At 40.3% G+C, this 21,047-nt stretch overlaps 1 protein-coding gene across 1 annotated transcript in view; it reads right to left on the bottom strand.

Annotated features, from left to right (window-relative positions):
- Positions 1–20,183, bottom strand: part of NF1 (neurofibromin 1) — a 261,133-nt gene extending 240,950 nt beyond the window's left edge. Inside the window, 3 exon segments of the mRNA XM_032217021.1 lie at positions 3,410–3,493; positions 5,573–5,716; positions 19,826–20,183. Coding sequence (XP_032072912.1) covers positions 3,410–3,493; positions 5,573–5,716; positions 19,826–19,885 — 288 coding nt within the window. The 5' untranslated portion in view covers positions 19,886–20,183.
- Between the last annotated feature and the right edge of the window lie 864 nt (positions 20,184–21,047).

Below are 21,047 nucleotides of genomic sequence, written 5' to 3'. Positions count from 1 at the left end.
TTAAGAGGTATTCTATAAATCAGGGATGTCAAACTCAAAGCCCATGGGCTGAATCTGGCCTGCAGGGTGCTTAGACCTGGCCCACGGGGCTACTCTGCAAACAGTGAAGAACCAGCCCTCAGTTCCTCTGCCAGCAAAAATGGAGCTCCGTTTTCACTGGCACAGGGTTGCAGGAGGTCGTCGCAGTTCAAATCGGAGCTCAGGAGCCCATTTTTTGCTGGCACAACATTCGGACCTCCACAGGCACCCCCAACAGGAGTGATGTCAAGCTAGCCATGCCCACCCTGGCCATGCCCACATGACCATGGGGATGTTGCAGCGGTCATAAGTCACTTTTTCCATTGTAACTCCAGTCACTAAACAAATGGTTGGAATTTGAGGACTCTCTATATATATGCTATAGTCATCCTTTCAATTTAAATAATATTGCATCCACAGTTTTGGTTTCCTTTTCCTTTTCTTTTCTGTAATTAACACAGCTGTGGGTTTTGTTCTTCTAAGTAGTTGTCATTCACAACAAGTCCAACAATATTGGCTGACCTCCTTGGTTCTTCCTGGCCAATGAAATCTATCTAGGATTCAATATAAAATTCTATACCTAGATGTTCAGCTAATGGGCTTTCAATAAACCAACTGAAGGATTTGTTTTCTGTATCTGTGGGAAACGATGAATTCTTCAAGGGTCTCCTTAGTGTCAAAATAGTTGGCTTCTTAAGGCTGGAAGCAACCATCAGGATAAAGTGCAGCTTAGCAGCCACCTGATGGTAAGAGCCTACCCCCAGGAAGAGACCCTAGACCAGGGATGTCCAACCTTGGTAACTTTAAAACTTGTAAACTTCAATTCCCAGTATTCTGGCTGAGGAATTCTGGGAGTTGAAGTCCACAAGTCTTAAAGTTGCCAGGTTTGGAGACCGCAAGCTCTAGACTATCAGAACAGAACCAATATAGGTTACCTGATTCTTATTGCCAATTTAGTCAATGTGCAAATATTCTCAACTGGACCAACCTACTCCAGATGCTTTGACATGCAGCCATGCCAACCCACCTATCCTTCCCTACTAGTTGTTTATGAAGATGGTAAAGTTCCTGTAAGGTGGGTAGATGGGGCTTGAGTTCAGATTCTGGATTTTTGGCAGCAAAGCAATAAGGATCATTAGTGATAGGCTCAGCCTCTCTACATCTGTTCTCTTCAGTGCCTCATCTTGTTTTTCCTCCCTTATCTGAAATATTCACAAACCACTGGGAAGACATTTTCCCAAATATGAATGCTCCAGATGTGTTAGGCTAGAATTCACTTCACAAGGGAACGATGGGAAGTTGTGTCCAGCATATACAATGAGATCAGAAAGAGGTAATATAGAATGTTGTTTATATAAGTGTCAAATAACCCAAGTCTTTTGGCTGCCATGGTCTGGAAATCAATCTTTCAAAACCATTTGTGGAGAATCACAGGCAGCTTATGGAAGATCTTATTACATTAAACTTGGAACTGCATTGAGGAAACCTTCAGGAATAAACATATATTCTTCAATTTCACGAAGTCCAGGTTTAGCTTTACAGTTCTGCTTCACACAAGACACTAACTGATGAGTGACATTCCCAAAGCAACAAGGGTGGGAGTGAGGGGAGTGAGAGCTGACTGTCTCCGAGAACAGAACCAAAATTGAATCCCCCCCCCACAAAAGTACAAAATGACATTCCCTCTGAAAGCTTAACAAACCAAAGAAATATAAACTAAGAAGCACCTGCAAAAGTCATCTTTAGCAATGGGACAGATGTTTCATGATTATAATGCAGAACTGAATCAACCCAAAATAAAAGCAGAAAGTCAAAGGGGAACACTAAACTTATTTTGTAGTCACTAAACTGGAGTGCTCCTAATATGTTACTACAGTATACATGGACCTCGATTTACGATCAGTATTGGGTCTGAAATTTCCATTGCTTAGTAAAGTAGTTGTTAAGAAGTCATGCCCAATTTTATGACCTTTTTGCCACAATGAAGTGAATCACAAGGTCATTAAGCAAATGCAGCTTCCCCCACTGACTTTGTTGGAAATTGGCCGAGGTGGTCAAAAATTGTAATCACATAATCCTGTAATCATCATAAATACATGACTGTTGCCATGCACTCTGAATTGTGATCATGTGAGCATGGACATGTTGCAACAGTTATATGTGTGAGGACAATTGTAAGTCACTTTTTTCAGTGCCATTGTAACTTAGAACGGTTGCTAAACCAATGGTTGCAATTCAAGGACTACCCCATCACACTCTGCCTATCACGCTCTGCCAGCACAGGCAATTACAATCCAAATAAACTTTTGTAATACTATCTGCTATTTGCTATGGCAAATCTAGACAGCATACTAAAAAGCAGAGACATCACCCTGCCAACAAAAGTGTGTATAGTCAAGGCTCTGGTTTTCCCAATTGCAATGTATGGCTGTGAAGGTTGGACCATAAGGAAGGCTGAGCGCCAAAGAATGGAGGCCTTTGAACTATGGTGCTGGAGAAGACTCCTGCGAGTCCCTTGGACTGCAAGGCGATCAAACCTGTCAGTCCTAGAGAACATCAACCCTGACTGCTCTTTAGAAGGCCAGATCCTGAAGAGGAAACTCAAGTACTTTGGCCACCTAATGAGAAGGAAGGACTCACTGGAGAAGAGCCTAATGCTGGGAAAGATGGAGGACGAAAGAAGAAGGGGACGATAGAGAATGAGGTGGCTGGAGGGAGTCACCAAAGCAGCTGGTGTGAGCTTAAATGGACTCCAGAGGATGGTAGAGGACAGGAAGGTCTGGAGGAACATTGTCCATAGGGTGGTGATGGATTGGACTTTGCAACTAACAACAAATACCATCTGGGAGCACTGTCAGTTCAAAGTTTCTCTTATACTAGTCAAATTGTAATTTTTTGTATCCACTTGGGGCATTTCAGAGGTGTCAATTTCCAATTTACAAAAAGAAAAAAAGGAAAAAAAACTATTCCATTGAAATAAGAAAACCCATGCAAAGCTGAGCCAGACAGACACTGAAACTAAACCCACAATGCTTCACAACTAAGCTGAGGTATATAGCAGATTTGTTTATTTATTTAACAGATTTTTGTTCCATATTTTAAAATCCTCACTTTTTACAAGCAACTTTGTACTTCAGGAAAGCAACAACACAAGATTGCAAGTTACTAAAGCCAACTTCCAGATTTGTTCAGCTACAATTCTCAGAATTCCCACAATTCAATTACAATTCTCAGCATTCATAAAAAGCACTTTAGAAGTCACAGCCAAACATATCTGGAGGGCACCTAGTTGACCAATGCTGTACTAAAACAATAAAAAAAAACATTACTTGCATAAGCTAACTGGTGTCTATGTCAATATTTTGTTAAGAAAATTAAACAGGCTACTCACCCCAGCAAGACACTTTTCCAGTGTATCCAAAATAATCAACTGAGAAAGATATAAGTTCTTTTCAGCAGCTTCACTAAATATTCTCTGTAAGAAAAAAAAAACCATCACAAGATCAATTTAGTTTTTGGTTTAAAAAAAGCTGACTTATATTGAGCCCATTTTTGTTGGCAAAGCGCTTGGACCACTACCGGCGCCTCCAACACAAGTGATGTCAAGCTGGCCACACCCACCCTGGCCACGCCTCCCTCAGCCACCCCCCTCCCCAGGTCAAACAACCCTGATGCAGCCCTCAATGTAATAAGAGTTTGACACCCCTGCTCTATAGCTTTTGAATGAGCAACCTTATTACACTTCACAAATCCTCCAAACATAACAAACGATAAGATAAAATATAGAGGAAAATAAAGTAAGAACAATCTATCCTCTACACAGTAATCAGTAATCAACCCCAAAGTATAATTTCTGCAGACTGCAAAAGTACATTTAATGACAACTTTATGTTGTTTTAGCATCTTTGTCTGCCAGAGTTTTACATAAAATTCTTCTGGTTATCCAGGAAGTTACCTAATGAGGGGGTGTTAGAAGCTTATTATGAGATGCGAGATTACAGAAGTTACAATACAGATGGGCCTGTAGCCTTTAAATGTTAATTCTTTTCGAGAACTTATTATGCGCCATCCCATTCCAATCCTGACAAACTAACACACACTAAGTCTTTATATCACTTTCAAAACATGGTGCTATTATCCCCCTAGAATTAAATGCCAATGTCTAGAGCCAGGGTCCTCAAACTTTTTAAACAAGGGGCCAATTCACGATCCCTCAGAGTGTTGGGAGGCCAGACAGGCTGGGTAGGTGTGGCTAGGTGGTCATGTGACTGGGTGGGCGTGGCCAATTTAGCAGTCCATTAAACAATACATACAAATTAAACTTTAATTTGTTATGCTTCTGACGGTGGAAATCAGATTAGTGAAGGGATGCGGCTGCCTTGGAGTGGGGGGGATTTGAGGGACTTCTGTGTGTGTGTGTGTGTGTGTTTGTGTGTGTGTGTGCCTGTCTCTCTCCCTCCCTTGAGGCTGGGGAGGCCTAAAACAAGCCCGTTTTTGGCCGCCTGAGGCCTCCATTCATCCTGTTTTTGGTCTCCTCGGCCATCAGAACATAGGTGGGGGGGGGTAGGTGTGGCAATGTGGGTGGAGCAGTCTCGTGGTCCCTCACGGACTGGATTAATGGCTTCAGCGGGCCATATCCGGCCCACGGGCCGTAGTTTGAGGACCCCTGATCTAGAGAGACCTACTGTTCCCAGCAAGAAGACCCCTAATTTCAGTTAAAATCAAGCATTTTCCCTCAGGAATGGACAGAGACAGGACGACAAAATAAGACATATGCCAATACACAAGCAGTTCTTTTCCCAAAAGAAGCACTAGTTACAGAATTAAATATTTAACCATTTTTCCACCATGGCTACAGAAGCTGATGGAAGTTGGCAGAAATGCCTAAATTGACTGTTTTGATCAAAGAAAAGAATATAACTAGTTTTGCTACTACAAGGAGACAGCTTCTGGACTTTGTGCTTGAGGTGAAGGAGGGGGGAATGAAACTTTGATTTTGAATTTACTGATTAGACTGATTTGTTTTTATGGAAATGGCTAGTTTATATTATTATGGAAAAGTAAAAAGCTGAGGCTTGATGTTAATGTTTCATTTTACTGCAACAGAACACTGTTTTGCTTTTTGTCCCTCCCCCGCCCCTTATTTTTCCTGTTTTCCCATTTGCTTTTGTATTTTTGTATCTTATTCTATAATCACATACACTTCAGGTCGCCAATGTTTTATATAAAATTAAACATTATGGGTTTTTTTCTGCTTTTTTCTTTATGTAAAGTTCCATTATACAGACACAAACAATGTGATTTATCCTTGTTATACCAAGGATATAATTCATCTATATTTAACCTCTCTTGATGGGGAGGGTGTTTTTTGTCATATAACTTTACAGATAGGAAATGAATGTATTGCATTTTCTCAGAGCTGCAAATTATAATAGGCATCCAATTCTCATTAAAGATAGAACCCAATAGGCATTTATCTACCTACGTAGACTTTAAAAAAATCATTCTCTAGCTCCACATCAAAAGACTATGTCAATGAGAAAACATCACTTACCATGTTGTTAACATTTTTTAAGATATTTGTGAGGCCACTGATAACCAGAGAGAACTTATACTTGGAAATGTTGATGAGACATTCCTTGTTATGTTCCGTGCTGACTTTGGTGTGAGTATTCTGCTGGCTGGTTTTGATTGGAAGCTGCAATAAAAGGAAGTTTGGAAAGCTGTTATACAGAAGAAAATTTACAGTATTGTACAGTTTATTATGCAAATATTAGAGAGCCAGTTTGGCCTAATGGTTAAAGTGCTGTCCTAGAAACCAGGAGACAGAATTCTAGTCCGGCCTTAGGCATGAAAGCTGGATGGGTAACTTTGGGCCAACCCATTTCACAGGGTTTTTCGTGGGGAAAAATAGGAAAAGGAAGGAGTATTATGTAAGTGCACTGCCCTGAGTTACTTAGAAAGTAATAAGGGCAGGATAAAAAATCAAATCAAATCAATCAATAAAATAAATGCATAATAGATCAAGAATCAGCATTTTCTGATTGTCACTACCATTTTCATTTTCTTAAAATTTTGTAAAAAAAATCAAAGCATCTCAGAAGAAGGCAGCAGTAATCACTTCCAGACTTGCCAGAAACAAAACAGACATGTCCACATATAGCAATAGCAATATAGCAGTAGACTTATATACCGCTTCATAGGCCTTTCAGGCCTCTCTAAGCGGTTTACAGAGAGTCAGCATATTGCCCCCAACAATCTGGGTCCTCATTTTACCCACCTCGGAAGGATGGAAGGCTGAGTCAACCCTGAGCCGGTGAGATTTGAACCGCCGAACTGCTGATCTAGCAGTAGCCTGCAGTGCTGCATTTAACCACTGCGCCACATTGTACCAGAAATCAATCTCAACTTCAAGGACATTTTTAAAAAATATTAACATGGTTTAATTTTTATTTAAATTATCATAGCTCTGAGCAAGCAAGTTCTAGGTCTCCCCTCCATCTTTGGAGTTACCCCAAGGACTGCTATACTGATTTCTCTTAAGAGTAAAGGCGATTCTAATGAATATTTGACCCCTTTGTTACAGCCAGATGACAGTTAAATTATTATCTAACATAGGGGCAGGATGCCACAGCCACTCCACGTTTTACTTTAGTAACCAATGACTTTTTAAAAAAAAATGAAGAACCTTGATTTAAATAAATCCAATATTTAACTTCCACCCAAAAATAAGCTTATTGGACTCAATAGGATTTTTTAACAAATATATACAGTAGAAGTGGACAACCAACAAGTTCCAAGAACCTTATCCATTTCACAGGATTCTACTCTATCCCACCTCTAGTTATCATCTACATCAGGAGTTCCCAACCACCAGGCCATGGCCCAGCACCAGGCTGTGGCAAGCCAGCAGCCAATTTGCGCAAACAGGCAAACCCCCATCTGCAGGATGCAGGTGAAACCACGCCCCCTTTGATCCACAGAAAACCTCTCTCCACGGAACCAGTCCCTGGTGCCCAAAAGATTGAGGGCCACTGATGTACATGAAGCTATTGGGTGACATAACCCATTAACATCAGGTTAGGTATCATTACTGTCTCTGCCCCAGGTCACTAAATGATCCCATCTAAATGCATTCCCAATGCCCAAATATTTAAGTTCTGGATGGGGGAAAATTGACTTCAGCTCAACCTTGACAAGACTAAATAGCTGTGGAATTTATAACTAGAATTTTTCCATCACTGACTCTGGATGGAGTAATACTCTCTCAGACAGAGCTGGTATCCAATATAGTGTCCTCCGAGAGGAGGGGCCAGCAACCTGCAGCTCTGGAGCCGCATGTGGCTCTTTCATCCTTCTGCTGCAGCTCCCTGTTGTTCAAAATATGTGTGACACCCACCAATGTGTGACACCCACCGGCATGCAATTTATTGAGCTTTTCGACCCCGGTAGGCCAACCATGGATAAATCCAAGAAAAGAACAGTTTCAGAAGAAAACAGAATGTTTAATTCAATCACATATGCTAACTTTGTGGGCGCTCAGGAAATAGTCAGGCATGGGAAGGGTTTTGTGGCTCCTGGTGTTTTCTTTTCTGTGGGAATTGGGTCCAAATGGCTCTTTGAGTGTTTAAGGTTGCCGACCCCTGTCCTAGAGTCACAATGATAACTATTGCCTATCCCAGATGAATGAGCGAGCTTTGGATCCTATCAGTGAAGAATGTCACACAGTGGGTTCCAAGAAACATCATTCTCTATAGGTAGTCCTCAACTTACAACAGTTTGCTTAGTAACTGTTTGAAGTTACAATGGCACTGAAAAAAAATGATATATGACCATTTTCCACACTTATGACCATTGCAGCATCCCCATGGTCATTTGACTTACATTTGGATGCTTGACAACTGACTCACATTTATGATGGCAACTGGTTCATAATTATGACCACTGCTGTGTTCCAAGGTCATGTGATACTTTTTGCATCTTTCTGAAAAGCGAAGTCAATGGGGAAGCCAGATTCACTTAATAGCCATGCTACTAACTGAGCAACTGCAGTGATTCACTTAACAAATGTGGCGAGAAAAAAGAGACAAAACTCACTTAACAATATTCCCACTTAGCAACATAAATTTTGGGCTCAATTTCAGTCATAAGTTGATGACTTACCTGTATTGTGCTATCTGTCTTGTTACCATCCTGCCCTCTCCCACCCACCCCTCCCATGCTTGCCTTCCTGAGAAGACTTTGCTATTCCCAGGGAGGGGCAAGAGTGTTAATGGAATTCTGACTTAGATGCGGATGTGTTGTTAATGTGATTCTTTATGGGTTTCAACCTAATTAAATGGATTAGGAAATTGATTTTGTTTTCTCTTCTTTGTTGTCTTCGATAGATGAGCTGTCATGTAAATATCCTAAAAATAAAAGCTTCTAAGATGTAGCATGTCAACATACTAGCCAAGGGGGACTTGGCAGCTGAAGTCTAACACACCTGGAAACACCAAGTTGAAGAAAATCTGATCTCTGCTGTGGGAGCAACCAATCATCATTAATGTTTTGTAAATTTTTGCACTGGACTTACTGGATATGAAATTCTTATTCACCTGCAGCAAGATTGCAGGAGGCCTTGGCTTTCAACCTCCTGTCTCTTGAGCGAAAAACAATACAGGTAGTAGTCCTCAACTTGCAACCACAATTGAGCCAAAAAATTCTGAGACATTTGTAAAATGAGTTTCCCCATTTTGACCTTCCTTACCATGTTTGTTAAGTGAATCACTGAAGCTGTTAAGTTAGTAACACAGTTGTTAAGTGAATCTGGCTTCCCCATTGACTTTTGCTTGTCAGAAGGTCGCAAAAGGAAATCTTATGCCCCCCCCCAAGACACTGCAATTGTCATAAATATGAGACAGTTGCCAAGTGCCTGGATTTTGATCGCATGACCAAGGGAATGCTGCAACAGTCTTAAAGTGTGAAAAATGGTCATAAAATACTTTTTTCAGTACCATTGCAACCACAAACAGTCACTAAATGGACTGTTGGAAGTCAAGGGCTACACTGAAACTGAATGTTCATTTTCCTTACCCCATATCCCCTAGTGCTGTGATGGCGAACCTATGGCACGCATGCCAGACATGGCACGCAAAGCCCTCTCTGTGGGCACGCAGGCAGTCGCCCCAGCCCAGCTCCAATCGTGTTTCTCCATCACGTTTCACTCAATCAATTCCAACTTCTCACAAAAGAAAAAGATCTGGCAAAGTTGGAATTCATTAAGTGAGCTTTTTCACTTGTGCGCTTCACTATGGGGGAGACCCACCACTGGCTTGGAACCTATTAGCTCCACCCCACCCACCATCTCAACGAGTGGTGTGCAAAGGTTCGGCTAGGCTCCCCTAGAGATGGAGTTTTCAGGGGGCCAAACTAGCACCCCAGCTGGCTACAACACAAAACATTCATTCTCGGCTTTGAGATTCCTAGCTGCAATGGGCAGCCAAGCTAGGTTCGTCCCCTTCCACCGATCCATCAAGTGTTGGCACCAAGTGATGAATAAGTGGGTTTTGGGTTACAGTTTGGGCACTCGGTCCCTAAAAGGTTCGCCATCACTGCCCTAGTGGTATATCTACCATCTTATATGCAGAAAGGAATGGAAAACATACAACTCCTACATCCCTCTCCTGGTTTTGTATTGGGAATAGTCATGTACCTCCATAACTGTGTACTAGGAGTACGAATGACAGTACATATTCTCTAAAAGATCTCCAGGTGAGTGGTAGTACCCTTGACTGTTTTTAAGGAGAAAATGTTAATCAATTCCATGCAGGATAAGCATGGTGCATTTAACATATTCATGGAAAACTACTTATTGACACAATCTGTTTTTCTCAAGTTCTGCTAGTTTGAAAAGATGCAGCAACGGCATATGGCTGTTATCCCCAGGCCAATGCATCCTTGTTCTACATCTCGAATCCTGTGCCTACAAGGTGAATCTGCTGCAAAATTCAAGATGCAGAGAAAAAGAGGGAATTTCAATGTAAAATTACCCAGCCTCGAGGATGATGAAGGGATGCCACTGAATTGCAGGTGGCCCACCAAACCCTGAAGCTTTGTGGCCCAATTCAGTACAGGTAGTCCTCGACTTACGACCACAATGGATCCCAAAATTTCTGTTGCTAAATGAGATATGTGTTAAGTTAGTTTTGCCTCATTTTACGACCTTTCTTGCTACAGTTGTTAAGCGAATTAGTGCAGTTGATAAGTTAGTAACTTGGTTGTTAAGTGAATCTGGCTTCCCTATTGACTTTGCTTGTCTGAAGGTCGCAAAAGGGGATCACGTGACCCGGGACTCTGCAATCATCATAAGTATGAAACCAAGCATCTGAATTTTGATCAGAGGATCATGGGAATGCTGCATGTAACTTTGAAAAACGGTCAGAAGTCACATTTTTCAGTGCCATTGTAACTTTGGTCACTAAACAAAGTGTCTGTTGTAAGTCAAGGACTAGCTGTATAAGAAATGAGCCCAGTAAGAAGACATTAAGCTTATACGGAAGCACTCCTGTCTTCCCTGGGATCATAACCATGAAGAGACTTTGCAAGGTTTTAACTTCAGTTTTTGCTTAACTGAAACTTAGGTAAGCAAATTTCAAATTACAGTTTGTTTGCTATAACCTCCCTCAAAACCACAGTTTGAAAATTAAATGGAGGCTTAAACCAAAACTATAATTTAGTGCAAGAAAGCAAAAAATTGTGACCTTAATGACATAAACAGTCAATCTGCAGCAACCTTGAGACTTCCAGAGCTCCAGAGAGTACACATAGCCAAATTTCAATTCCAGATTCTTTTACATTTTTAGCATTGGTTTAATTGAAAGATAGTGATATTTTTTTCAGTACATTTCCCCCCCTGTTTTCTTGGGGAACAGAATGGCTCCCAGAGCCCACATGGGCAGGAACAAATCTGCAACCTTTTTGGAAATTATTTTTGGGATGTTAGGAGGCAATTCACCCAAAATAACTGCTTTTAACTCGCCAGAGACTTAGGACATCGGTTTGGAGTATTGCATCAGTTAAATAAAAGAAAAACAGTTGCAAAAATGAGCAATTTGGCACCAAGTTTCAGGAGCACAATTTTAGAAAGTGCAAAACGTGGACCGAGTGCTACATGGGATGTACAGATTACTCAGGCCTGGTTTAGTGAATCAACTACATTTGGTTGTGTTTGCACAAACACATGCTACTAAAACAAAACAAACTTCGTTACCATAAAATCAGACTACTCTCTGTGGCATCTAAGCAAAGAGACTATCCTTGTTAGACCCTTCCATACTGGAACGTCTGAAATTTAGCTCAAGCTATATTCATAGTCTTTCATATAAGAGATTGTAGATCTGTTCAGTTTTTTAAAAATTCCAATACTGTGATTCACGAAAGAATTCTCTATGAACCTCATGTGTTAAAATTCAAAGTTTTGAGGAGTCCGTGGTAGTGGAGATAAGATGTGTAATGATTCCACAGACTCAAGACACTAATCCTCTTCCATGAACACTAATCACTTTGTTCCAAGCTACATCCACACATTCTTAAAAAGGTCACAGACCAATCATTTCCCTTATGCGTCATGTACCAGTCAGTTGGTTATAAGTAACCATCAGCTCTGTAATAAAATTCTTTTGAAAAGTCCACTTTGAGGAAGTTGGATTTTTGGATTAAAGTCAACAGCTTTGGATCAGAGCAATATATGACCCATACAGCTTTACTTAAAACACACACACAAACACTATTTGACAGGAAAAATTGATGCTTTTTAATGGCAGGAACCTTGTGGCATTACTTTCCTCTCACTCCTTAACAAAAATTCTGAATACTCGAGTCTACACACAGGAACTCTGTGCCATTGAACAAAGCAATTATGTCCAACTGTTAAGTCTCAGAAGCACAGGCAGTCCTCGACTTACAACATTTATAAGGTTTATTATTGTATTTATAATTTCATTTAGTGCAGAGGTTTTCAGACCTGGCAACTTTAAGACTTGTGGACTTCAACTCCCACAATTCTCCAGCACACAGAGCTGGCTGGAGAATTCTGGGAATTTAACTCCACAAGCTTTAAAGTTGCCAAGTTTGGGGACCTCTGATTTAGTAAGTTACGTCACTGAAAAAAAGTGACTTATGACCATTTTTCAACCTTAGAGTCATTGCAGCATCCTCTTGGTCACATGAACAAAATTCAAATGCTTGGCAATGGACTCACAGTTATGACAGCTGCAGTGTGCCAGGGTTAAGTGTAATCTTCTATCAAGCAAAGTCAGTGGGGAAGGCTGACTCACTCAACAACCATGTACTAATTCAAAAAGTGCAGTGGTTCACTTAACAACTGTGGTGAGAAAGATTGCAAAATGGGGCAAAACTCATTTAACAAATGTCTTGCTTAGCAACATAAATTTTGGATTCAATTTTGGTCATAAATTGAGGACTACCTGTATTGTGGCATAATTTTAGTTAAACAGTTAACAATTAACTCAGCTAACACTCTGGCTTCACTGATTTGCATATTTATATGGGCCAGGAAAAATTGTTTTCTTCTACCACCTATAAGTTCTACTAGGAAATTTCAGTTTTTCTCCAAATCACCCACATACTATTTTATTAAGCCACAACCATGCCAATCCAGCTACCTACAGGTAGTCCTCAACTTATAATCACAGTCAAGACCAGAATTTCCATTGCAAGATGGTTGTTAAGAGAGTCACATTAAATTTTACAACTTTCTTGCCACAGTTGTGAAGTGCATCCAGCTTCCCTCATTGACTTTACTTGTTGGAAGCCAGCTGTGAATGGCACAAATGGCAATCACGCAACTCCACAATGCTTCAATCATCATAAATACATGCCAGTTGCCAAATTTTGATCAAATGACTGTAGGGATGCTGCAACAGTCATAAATGTGAGAACTGGTTGGAAGTCACTTTTTTCAGTGACATTGTGCCTTTTTGAATGGCTGCTAAACGAATAGTTGTAACTCAAGGACTACTTATAGTAAACTGCCATTTTTTGTAAATTAGCTAGCATGTTCTTTATACCAAGACATACCTTTGTCCATCTGAACTAGGTGACCTGCTCTAACCAACCTTTAAAAGTTCTGACAAATATCTTTCTTCTTAATCAAGGCTTCAGGAAAAAAAGCATGAAAATGCCAGAGATTAAACACGGGGCCTGTTTGCCTGCAAGCCATAAGTACCACTGGGCCTCCACAGATATATATATTACAAATGATGGGGCAAACTAATTGCATTCAGATGAAACTATAAGCCAGAATTTCAGAGAACCTTGCATAATTTCTTAAGCTGTGCTGCTCTCTACTCCTGCCGACCTCGTTCTCTGTTTTGTTATCTTCATCAGGAGATGGTACACAAGAATTCTTGACCATCTTTTTTGCATGTCAGTCTCTGTGTGTGTAAAACACAACAAAACAATAACAGAGTCAGTTTGGTATATAGTGGTTATTACAGGAGACTCTAAGTCCCACTTTAAGGATGAAAGCTGGCTGCGTGACTCTGTGCCAATCACCAGGAAGATGTGAATTCTAGTCCTGCTTTAGGCAAGAAAGCCAACTGGGTGACTCTGGGCCAATCATGAGGAGACTCTGAATGCTAGTCCCGCCTTAAGGCATGAAAAACTGCTGGGTAACTTTCGGCCAATCACACTTATATTAGCCCAACCAATTCATAAGGTGGTGGTGGTTGTGGGGAAAATAGGAGACGGAAGGAACATTGTGTAGTATGTTCCTTCAATCATCTTGAATTACTTATAAAGTAATAAAGATGGGATAAAATATGAATAATAAGTATTTTGTAAAAACAAGATGCTCATTCACTTAACATGCTAACATACTGAACACCCTACAAACACATAAAATCACCTATTACACATGTTCCTACAAAAACTGAACAGTTTGGTAAGTTTCACCCAAAACTCAGTCCCAGAAAAGGGGGGCTCTGGAGGAGAGTTAACTATGTAAAATATTTTTGATGAAATTCTGATTGGATTTCAGATCAACAAGCAGTGTTGGATCAACCAACAGCCACCGCATTTCAAAAACAGATGTGGGACCAGAACAAATGATACACTTGATTTCATTTATTTTTAACTGAATTACAATTAAATATAGCCCACATGATTATGTTCTAGCAATATAGTTACTAATGTTCATAATATTCACTTTCTATTGTATTAAAAGCGGCAATTTGGTAAACACTTTGGAGACCACAGATAGCTTCATCTAAGGTTTCCAAGGGCTAAATGTAACTCTGGATGCTAAAAATGTGCCTTTCTCTTCAAGATGAGCAAGAAATCTGGAAAATACATTTAGGCCAAGAAATGCTGACCAATTTATTTTTAAACTACAAAGGAAAGACATATTTTACTAATTCTTCCTATAAATGAAGTAGAAATGCTTTCTACACTTCTGTACCACATACATAGTGTACAAAATTCTGCCTGTTAAAATTAGGCTCAGAGAGGTAATTTTTATGTCACTTAGAAATGAGGGAGAAACATAACCCTAAATCAGGGGTGTCAAACTCGCGTCATCAAGACGGTGTCATGTGACGTATGACTTTCCTGCTTCATTAAACCAGGTGTGGGCATGGCCAGTGTGTGACACATCAGGCCCGTGGGCTGCAAGTTTAACAGCCCTGCCCTAAAACGCCCTAAAACAACCCCAATTATGTTGATCATTAGGCAAGTTAAAAATTCTGGCATTCTGCAACCCAACTTTAGGAGCATAGATTTTTACCTCTCAGAAAGGCCAGCCTCCAAGTCCTTCTAGCGGAATTCAGAAGTAGTATGGTATAGTAGTATAACCTTTATTGTCATTATATATCATGTATAATGAAGACAGGCATTGGACAAACCAGCTGTTCCCTCTGCTCAGTTAAAAGTCCTATTCTATTGAACTCTTCCTCTCCCCTCAATGTTTTTTAGTTGCACAATACAAAGTTTATTTAACTTTGAAAATTTTGTACCTAGAACTGATATTTTTCATCTTTCCCATCTTTTTCCCCTTTTGTGTTCTGTTTTTTTTATAGTAAACCTATGAATAGGGAATGTCTTGTTCCAATTGACTGTACTTTCACACTGAACAGTGGCATAAAAATTCATTGAGCAAATAAGAGTGGCCTCTAAATACTCTCATTGTTGTTACAGAACACAAGAAAATCAGATTTTTAATTTGGGGGAAGCAACAAGGAGGTACATCCAAAGACAACCGCAATAGTCATAATCTACCACTGCACACAATGTACATTTCATTTGAACATTTGGGGCAAAAGGCTATTTTTTTAAAAAAAAATATGTCAATTTAAGCCTATTTTCCAAATGAGCAACAATTAAACTAATCTGTTACAAACAAAGGCCATTAAAACATTTTGCTCCCCAATCATTTCCCAGGGTCTGTAATTAAACAATTGAATCTATATCATCACTCAGTGAAGCAGTATTGTTTCTTCTTTCATATTCACAGAAACAATTCTCATTTTAACAAGAATTAATGTTGGGGGAGAAAAGGCTGGATTGCTCAGTCACTAAGAGAATGGATTCACATAGTGTAATGTCATAATAGGCTTTGTGTCATGTGAGAAAAGCTACTGTATATTATAAATCATGTATCATGGCTTGCTACTTGGGTAACAGGCAACTGACATATTAAACCATGACTTAGATTAAAATATTACACTTACAAAATACACCTGCCTTATCCAGAGCATCATTACATTTAACTTTGACTGCTGCAGATAGTTAAATAAATCATGACCTATTAATGTTCTATCTTGGCTGAATAATCTAAGTGTATCTAAAAGGTTCTCTGAATCCTGGTTTGGTGTCTGCCCTCCTCCTCACCCAACATAAATTGGTTTTTTTACATTAACAAGGAAAATATTTGATCCGAGATAGACCAAAAAAATTTCAACTCAGGTGAATAATTATAAGCCTATACATGCAGTATTGTACTCAGCATCTTCATTTAGGATATTGACTGCCTCCATTTTTAGAAAAGTCTGTGGGATCTTATTTAGGATAAATAAAATGTGCTCTCTATTTAAATACAGACACACATATATAGTTTCTAAATTTGCTTGAGCATATGGCAGCAGTCTAATCTGTATCTGCGCATAAGCTCTATAGATCCACCCATTACAGCAAAATGAAATATGAATGTATCACATTTCTCCTCAGATATCAGAAAACATGGATTAATTGAGAGTTTTCATGGGATAGGAGAGGGGAACAATCTAAGCATCCAAGCCAGTTTTTAGCTTTCCGCAATCAGAGACCCAGAAAAGTTTCTTGCATCTCTCCCAAAAGTAACAAAGACCAAGCAAATTTCAATATTTCTTAAAAGAAAAATAAGTACAAAATAAGTTGACTGAAAAAATAATTCCCCAGTTCTCGTATAGGCTAAGAATATCACTCCTAATATTGTTAGGATCACTCCTTTCTAAATCTTTAAAAGTTACTAAAAAAACCAACCTGTCTTGTGACAGGTGGGGGAAATTCGTCAATCTCCCCCACTTAAAGGACTTCTAGGATGGCTAGCAATAGACAATTTGCTTCTTCCAATCCCACTTTAGATAGTATTTTATTCTTCTTCATACAAGGAAACCCCACTGACATGCTACAAGAATGGAATTCAAAGATATCCAGAATTATAACTTTATTCCACAGAGAATGGCATATTCCTATATAACTGAAACATATACAATATCTATTTCTCCCCACAGGAGTTGAAGAAACTATCACATAAATTTATCATACAAGTTGGTCAATTTTATCCTAATTAAAAAAGAACTAAAAAGACATATTTCAGCTCTTTTCCCCTCTACTCAAAACTTAATCTGTTTTTTTTTGTCCTGTTGAGGTAAAACTCCATCCATTTTAGCCATGCTATTACTGTATAAGAATAACAGAGTTGGAAGAGACCTCAAAGGTCTTCTAGTCCAACCCCTTACTCAACAGGAAAGCCTATACCATTTCAGACAAATGGTTATTCAAACTCATCTTAAGAACCTCCAGTGTTGGAGCATCCACAATTTCTGGAGTCAAGTTGTTCCACTAATTAATTGTTCTATCAGAAAATTTCTCTTTAGTTCTAGGTTGGTTTTTTCGAAATACGCCAAGCAGCCTTCCCCAAACTTGAGTGCAGTCATTCCTGTGCAATTTGGGTACAGGGTGGATACAGCTTTTCCTGAACCTCATGCCTCTGATCAATTGAATACTGGACGAACCATCAGAATACAAGTAATCCTTGACTTACAACAATTTGCTTAGTGACTGTTCAAAGTTACAACGGCACTGAAGAAAGTGACTTATGACCCTTTTGCACACATGACTGGTGCAGCATCCCCCCCTCCCAATGGTCACATTATCAAAATTCAGATGCTGGGCAATCGACTCATATTTATGACCTTTGATGTGCCCCAGAGTCATGCGATCCCCTTTTGCGACCTCCTTACAAGCAAACTCAATAGAGAAGCCAGATTCACTTAACAGCTGCATTGCTAATTCAACACAACCGCAGTGATTCACTTCATAAGGACGGCAAGAAAGGTCGTAAAAATAAGACAAGATTCACTAAACGAACGTCTGGCTCAGCAACAGAAATGTTGGGCTCAATTGAGGTCACACATTCGAGGACTACCCTGTCAGAGTTATTCTCCAACCAATCTAATAGTAATTACTATTAATTTTCTCATTGTTCCTATCACCCATCTCCTCCCACTTATGACTGTAACTTTGTTGCTTGTATCCTTATGATTTATAGTTTCCTATTATGATTTGATTGCTTATGTGGCACAGTGGTTAGGGTGCAGTACTGCAGGCCACTTCAGCTGACTGTTATCTGCAGTTCAGCGGTTCTAATCTCACCGGCTCAAGATTGACTCAGCCTTCCATCCTTCCGAGGTGGGTGAAATGAGGACCCAGACTGTGTGGGCAATATGCTGACTCTGTAAACTGCTTAGAGAGGGCTGAAAGCCCTATGAAGCGGTATATAAGTCTAACTGCTATTGCTAACTGCTATTATTTGTACCCTATGACTATCATTAGTGTTGTACCTTACAATTCGTGATGAATGTATCTTTTCTTTTATATACACTGAGAGCATATGTACCAAAAACAAATTCCTTGTGTATCCAATCACACTTGGCCAACAAGAAATTCTACTCTATTCTACCTGCACAGCTCCAGCTTGGGAAATCCTGCTCATCCATCCTAATAATAATCCCCATCAAAATTACATGTAATATTCCCTCCGATGCAATGGTAATAAAAAAGGTGCTTGATTGTGCAGAGATGAACAGGTTAACTATGGAACTAATAGAGAAGAAACAGAATATTATATGATTTGGAACATATGGTATAACTGGCTAGAAAGTAGATGTAAAGACTATAATAAAGATTACTTTTATCTAAAGTTTTATCAAAGTAGAAAGATATTGTATATATTTGTGAATATGGATACAATATAAAACTAAAAGGTATTATGTACATATACGAATAATTATATAATATATAGAATAGTGATGCATATAATTGGAAAGAAAGAAGATTGGAATAGCCACTATGTAAATATGAGTAATATGGATACTGGAACACTATAAAGAGTGGAAATGTAGTTCAAATGTTGAAATATGTTCAATAAAAATATTTTTTTTTAAATTACATTTAAAGAACCCTCTTCTCTTTAACACGCTCCTCCCTGGCATGAAAGTTAGCCCCACTTTAGGTCACCTGCACCTCTATAACTGTCAGGTTTGGTTCTGCAACCCAACCAGACAGACACAGACTTCAGAGGATAATCACAACTGCAGACAGAACAATTACTGCCAACTTGCCTTCCATTGAGGACCTGTACACTGCAGGAGTCAAAAAGAGGGCTGTGAAAATATTTACAGACCCCTCGCATCCTGGACATAAATTGTTTCAACTCCTACCCTCAAAACAACGCTATAGAGCACTGCATACCAGAACAACTAGACACAAGGACAGTTTTTCCACAAATGCCATCACTCTGCTAAACAACTAATTCCCTCACCTCTGTCAAACCATTCACTAAGGCTGCATTACTATTACTATTAGTCTTCTCATCGTTCCTACCACCCATTTCCTCCCACTTATGACTGCAGGACTGTAATTTTGTTGCTTGTATCCTTACCATTTATATTGATATTGTTTCCTGATTGTTTATTTGTACCCTATGCCTATCACTAAGGATTGCATCTTTTTCTTCTTGATGGATATATTTTTTCTTCTTATGTCCACCGAGAGTTTATGCACCAAAGACAAATCCCTTTTGTGCCCAATCACACTTGGCCAATAAAGAATTCTATTCTATTCTTTTTTCTTTTCTATTCCATTTTCTATTCTATTCTCTATTCTCCTCTATTCTATTCTATACTATTCTATTTTCTACTCTATTCTACTATTCTTTCCTCCCGTAAGAGCCCGCAAGAGGTGAAACAAACACACCCACATGGAGGCCTTCCCTCCCCGCCCAGCTCCTTCCTACCTTCTCCCAAGCCAAGCCAAGGAGCCTGGTTGGAAGCTCGTCCTCACCAGAGCCGGCCTGCTAGCTATCCATCCTTCCTTCCGCCGTTTCCCATCCCAGGCAGCAGAAAGCAGAGGAAAGGGAGGAAAGGCGGCGACCCCCGTCCTCACACCCTCCTCTTGTCACCGAGCCCCCCCCCCCACGAGCTTCTTCCCTTCTCCCCCCCTTCCTCCTCCAGAGAAGCCCGTTTACCCTCCTCTCAGCCCAGTTTACCTGCTCGTCGAAGCGGTTCACCACAGCCTGCACCCATTCCACCGGCTTGTGGGCCGCCATCTCCCGCCGCCCGCCAGGCCAGGGGACAAGAAGGGTCCGGCGCCCCCTGCCCTTCGGCTCCGTGCAGCCGCCGAGCTCTCAGCTCCCCTCCTCCTCCTCCGCCTTCTCAGCCATCAAAGCCCACCGGCCACCATGACACCACACCGGAAGCGGGAAACCGAGTCCGCCCCCAACACCAGAGGGGAGAGACAAGTGGGAAGGGGTAGAAGGGGGGGATTAAAAAGAGCAAAGGCGCATGCGTGACGAGCTCGGTCCAAAAAAAAAAAAAAAGCTTAAAAGGGGGACGGGCAGACGCGAGGCCAGGCGCACGCGCGCCGGTACACGGAGGCTTTAAGTAAACCCTCGGCCACCAACGCGCATGAGCGTAAGGGGAGGAGTGGCGCTTGCGCAATGGGCTAGTGGAAAAAAGGGCGGGGCCACGTTCGAGGCAAGCCAGCATCCGCTCGCGGGAAGCGTAAAAACTACGCATGTGCAATAAACGAGGCGAGACCCCGGAAGTGAAGGAAATGCGGGGGGAAAGCCAATGAGATGCGGCCATCCCGGGGAAGGGGATCAACAGCCACTGCACACGCGTTGAGTTGCTCGTAGGCAGCCAGGTGTAGAAGTACTGCGCAGGCGCAAAAGCAAAGAGGCGTCTTCCAGGTGTTAACAATCCCGGGATTATTAAATTAGTTAACTCACATATTTCAGCAGGAAAGAAATAACATTGAGGGAGAAATTATTTAAGCTGCTCTGCGGGTTCTCTAGGATAAATAAAATATATATCAAATATAAAATGCAGGTTATGGTTCTATCTTGATTAAATCAGCGCAAGGACAGCAAACGGAAAGTTTCTATCATTTTTCTAAATATTTACTCAGTTGAGTAAAAACGACAGATTCGGAATAATGGACTTTGCATTTTATTAGTGCAGAGGTCTTCAAAGTTGTCTTAAAGTTGCCAAGTTTCGGGACCCTTTATTACTATCTTAAAAGAATGAAATAGCTTCCAAAACCTGGTTAACAACCAAAAAATATACGTTCAGGTGATTCAAATACTAACCCACAGGACAGGTCATTAAGGCTCTTTATCAAAACTATGGGCCAATTAGTTGATTTAGAAGTAGACAAGGATTCTTGGAAACTTATGTAATGATAAAACTGCTTGTTGACCTTTTGGTATT

This window comes from Thamnophis elegans, chromosome 4 (genome assembly GCF_009769535.1).
Source record: "Thamnophis elegans isolate rThaEle1 chromosome 4, rThaEle1.pri, whole genome shotgun sequence".
Classification (NCBI taxonomy): Eukaryota; Metazoa; Chordata; class Lepidosauria; order Squamata; family Colubridae; genus Thamnophis; species Thamnophis elegans.
The sequence above is the reverse complement of the archived record's forward strand: the minus strand, read 5'-3'. Positions and strand labels throughout refer to the sequence as shown.